This window comes from Frankliniella occidentalis, unplaced genomic scaffold, assembly GCF_000697945.3.
Source record: "Frankliniella occidentalis isolate FOCC.00 unplaced genomic scaffold, Focc_3.1 Scaffold24, whole genome shotgun sequence".
Lineage (NCBI taxonomy): Eukaryota > Metazoa > Arthropoda > Insecta > Thysanoptera > Thripidae > Frankliniella > Frankliniella occidentalis.
This window is the reverse complement of record NW_026267154.1, coordinates 225403-230250: the sequence shown is the minus strand read 5'-3', so window position 1 is coordinate 230250 and position 4848 is coordinate 225403. Positions and strand designations below refer to the sequence as shown.

Genomic DNA, 4848 nt, shown 5'->3' with positions numbered 1-4848 from the left:
TCGTCGTCGTTCCCCCTGCTGTGAGCAGCAGGGACGATAGACAGACAGAGCTTGCACGCAGAGTGACAACAGACTCGCTAGCCATGGCCGCACAGGTCGCGCTGGTGCTGGCGCTGCTTGTCGCCGGCGCCCGGGCCGGAGGCCTCGCCGTCGGCGGGGACGCCGCCGTGTCGGCGAGCCACGCCAACCAGGTCGGCGGCCACCTGATCCTGGCGGAGCCGCGGCCGGCCGGCGACCCCCGCTGCCCGCGCCCCTGCACCTGCTCCGGCCCCGCCGTGGACTGCTCCCGCCGCGGGCTGGCGCACGTCCCCACCAACCTGCCCACCAACATCGAGCGCCTGTGAGTAGATGATAACGCCCGGAATTTTCCTGGCAAATTGAAAACTTTTCCAGATAAAAATGTATTGAAAAACCGAACAACTACATATCGGGGGCCCAGGCAGGAAAGGGGTCAAGAGGTCTCGGGCTTGGCTGACCGGCGCAGTATCGTTCGGCAGGGGGACACTCAACCGGGCACGATTCACTCAGCGCAAAACAAATAGTTTTCTGGTCTGCACCGAGTTCCCTTTCTTTATCAAGAGGTGTATTCTTTATGTAACTGAAAGTGTTCTGAATGTATCAACACATTCTCCAGGCCAAGATTCTTCAAATTAATTTTTGGAAAATTAAAATCCCTCGTTCCGTACGGTCATTAAGGTGTCCCCGGGCCGTGTCTGACCGCACTGCGCGCCGCCGACTGCTGGAGTCGTGTCGTGATGAATGGTGGTACGGTCTGGACGGCGGCGGCGTCCCCTCGCGACACGGGACGGGACGCAGCGCTGGCTCGTTACCGAGCACGCCCCCTCCCACGCCCCGCCCCGCCCCGCCGCCGCCGCTGCTAAGGATGCTGGAGTGACATCTCCATCGGGGCGGCCCACAGCGGTCCGGCTGAACGGCGGTGACCTATGGCCCCTATGGCCGGTGACCGTCGCGGACCGCGAGGAGCCCCGGGGCCCTTTCGGGCCACGCGTTCAAGTCCCGGTCGCGTTCGGTCGCGTTTTGTTGAATAAATCGCCGACTCGTCTCCTCCGTAATGTGGGGGCGCACTCATGCACGCTAGAGGTGAGCAGCAGCAGTGTGGTGCGGTCCGTCTTTCTCTCTCGCACTCCCTGGTGCGTTGGTGCGTTGGTGCGTGGCCGCCGCCGCCGCTGCCACTGCTGTCCACTTGAGCGTCATCTCCCGGCCCGTTGTCTGCCAATCCTCGGTCAATTCACCGCACCGCGGATCTGTCTGTCCGGCCCACCGGCTCTCGTCCGCTCTGCCCAAGGCTGCCCCCCAAAGGCTTCTTCGTCTCTGCAGTCGTCTGGACAGCGCGGACAGCGGGCAGACTCCCATGACTGGACAGCAGCGGTGCCTCTGCTGCTTCCCGCTTGGGAGGTCTGTGAACTTGCGTGCAGCAGCGCAAGCAGGCGCGGCGCAGAGTTGTAGAGGGGCCCAGGGGAAGGGGGGGGGGGCTCTGGCCGGCTAAGGCAGCGCTCGGCCCGGCTATGGCGGCTAAGCAGTCGGGCCCGCTGGAGTCCGGTGCAATTCAAGCAATATGGCAGTCTCGTCCCGTCCAGTACGGGCGCGGCGGGGCGGGGCGGGGTGTGGCTGGACCAAGCGGATGGAACACCCACGTTGGCGCGCGCGCACTGGATTGACCAACAAGGCGGGTTCACCCCGCCCGGCCCCGTGTAAGGCACTGTTGAGGCCCGTTCTGTTTGCGGGAACAACGTCTCTCAGGTGGGTCTCAACGCGAGCGTGGCGCACCGCACATGTGCTGACTGCCCCCCCCCCCTGTGTGCTCGTGATTGCTCGTACTTATACCTCCGGTCTCGGTTGCTATGGACTCGCCGCGCGCCGGGGACCTCCCAGCCCCCACCCGCTGCTCTCTATCGAGTCATGGTGCTGACCGTCGACGACGACGACGGCGTCCTCGCGCGGCTTTACGGCCCTAATCGTGCCCCACTTCGACTCACTCTGATGCCCCCCCTGGTCGCGGCCCCGCCGCTCCGCGTGACCTACTTGGGGGCCACGACGAAGACGACGTCCACGTCGCGCATCTCGCGTGTCCTCCAACGAACACACAATGTCGTCCTCAGGAATGGTCGCCGCGCGCGCGCTAAGCTCCGGGCCGCGTCGCTCGCCATGCTTCGAGGGTGCCCGGGGGCTGCCAGCAGTCGACGTGCGTGGGAGCCGCGGCGACGTTAGTGGTACACAGTCAGGAAATAAGGGGCAAAGACATAATGTGGTCACGCCCGCACGGACTAAATGGTAAAACGAGGCTAAAGCTCAGTTTTTGTTGAGACCAATTAACATCTATTTTAAAATCCATGCAAGATCCATGCTTTATTCAAACTCCATTGAAACTCCATTGAAACTCCATTGAAACTCCATTGAAACTCCATTAAAAACTTCATTGAAACTTCATTGAAACTTCATTGAAACTTCATTGAAACTTCATTGAAACTTCATTGAAACTTCATTGAAACTCCATTCAAACTCCATTCAAACTCCATTCAAACTTTGTTCAATATCCTTGAGCCGTTGCGCGTCCCGCGTTTAGCGGATTACACTATGACTGCAGTCCGAGCAGAGCTCAGTCCTGCATCCCCTAAACGGGCCTTACGGACGGCGTCTGCAGGATGCCCTGTCCAGGACGCCGTCCGCAGGATACCGTGTCCAGAACGCCGCCGCCGCACATAATCGGCGAGCGGAGTGCACCGCCACGCGCTTCCTTGACCGTGCCGTTGTCGCGGACCCCCCGTGACCTAATCGCAGCCCTGCCGCGTGCATTCCATCGCGGATCTCCCCTCCGCTCTCCTCTTCCCCCCTCCCCTCCCTCCCTGCCCTCCCCACAGTGGGACCGTGTCTGTTTTTTTTCGCACTGCTTCACTCTCGTGTTAGGTCTCTCCTCTCAACTATCTGGGCGAACGCTTTGAACAACCTCCTCCAATGATTTCTTCCAATGATTTCTTCCAATGACCTCCTCCAATGACCTCTTCCAATGACCTCTTCCAATGACCTCTTCCAATGACCTCTTCCAATGACCACCATCAATGACCACTATCAATGACCACCATCAATGACCACCATCAATGACCACCATCAATGACCACCATCAATGACCACCATCAATGACCACCATCAATGACCACCATCAATGACCACTATCAATGACCACTATCAATGACCACTATCAATGACCACTATCAATGACCACTATCAATGACCACTATCAATGACCACTATCAATGACCACTTTCAATGACCACTTTCAATGACCACTTTCAATGACCACTTTCAATGACCACTTTCAATGACCACTTTCAATGACCACTTTCAATGACCACTTTCAATGACCACTTTCAATGACCACTTTCAATGACCACTTTCAATGACCACTTTCAATGACCACTTTCAATGACCACTTTCAATAAACTCGTGCAATGAATTCGTGCAATGAATTCGTGCAATGAATTCGTTCATTTTCTTGAATCTTGAATGAATCTTGAATGAACTCATTGAGCGAACTGAAGAGTTTAAAGAAACCCTTTCAATGGATTCATTCATTCGGAGTTAACTCTTTGTGTGAAATTGGGTAGTGAAATTATTGAATGAACCAAATGAACTCTTCGGGTGATCTTGGTCGAGCTCTTGTGACGAACTCTTTGAATGAACTTATTGACTGAACTCCTTGAACGAACACTTTTAATGAACTGTTTAAATGAAGTCTTGGGACAACTTTAACTTTGCACTTCATAATTTGAGCACCTATTGCTTAAACATTCAAACAAAACTGACAGTCAATGTGGAAATGAACTTCGAATATTGAGTTTACGAAAATTTATGTGTTCTAAGAGTAAGCTTTGTTAACTTTGAGTCTGAGGTTCGACTTTTGTTTTTGACCGTTTCATGTTGAGAAGGGTAGGAGGGGTGACGGATGTCAATGCCCTGGCGGTGCTCCACTCGGGCTGTCTGAGGTTCTGGCCCTCGTCTCGACTGGCCTCCGAGCGACACGAGAATATGTAGTAATGCTCCTGATGAATAACTAGAGCCCAAAGCTGACCCGTTGGGAGGAGCGCGATATGTATGCACGATGAAAGTCACTCGGAGCTCTACGTTGTCGCTGTCCCTGCCGTTCTCTGCGTCTGACTCTGTCTGTCTCTGTCTGCATATTGCTCTCTCTCGCTCTCTCTCTCTCTCTCTCTCTCTTTCTCTCTCTCTTTCTCTCTCTCTCGCTTGCTTCTCTCGTATCCGCAGAAACAACCCCTCCCCCCCTCCATACAAGGGAAACGATCGGCAGCAGGACAGGAGGGAGCGAGCGGTGTTCTTACTTTTGGAAGTGAAAGAGAGCGTTAGAAATACAGAGACAGACAGAGAAGAGACGCGGGTGCCAGTCTGGGTTATGCGCGCTCAGGTGTCGCCATGTCCTAAAGGTATGGTACGAACCTTTTGTCCCTTTTTTGGCGCCGCATACTCCGCCCGCATCGCATGGACAGTGTGCGCGCACTGCTCTCTTTCTCGGATGGTCGTTGGCGGCGCGGGTCGGGTCGTTGGAGTCGTAGAAACGACGTCACCCTGGCATAGCGGAACGGCCAGGGCCCCGCCCCGCCCCGCCCCGCCGGAGCCGGAGTGGCGTTCGTTCACCCTGCGACGTACCTCATAAATTTGAGCCGCCCCCGGCCCGGCCGCCCAAAGCCACCCTTATGCGTATTGACTTACGGACGGTGCGGGGGAAAAAAATAAAAGCGTGTTCGTGGCGCGGATCCGCCCCCTGCTCTCTCTCTCTCTCTCTCTCTCTTGCTCGCTCTTATACTCTCACACACA

At 56.1% G+C, this 4848-nt stretch overlaps 1 protein-coding gene across 1 annotated transcript in view; it reads left to right on the top strand.

Moving 5' to 3' along the window:
* Positions 1 to 6: 6 nt before the first annotated feature.
* LOC113205099 (protein slit) overlaps positions 7 to 4848 on the top strand; it is a 201566-nt gene continuing 196724 nt past the window's right edge. Inside the window, exon 1 of the mRNA XM_052265162.1 lies at positions 7 to 340. Coding sequence (XP_052121122.1) covers positions 84 to 340 — 257 coding nt within the window. The 5' untranslated portion in view covers positions 7 to 83. The remainder of the gene's footprint in view (positions 341 to 4848) is intronic.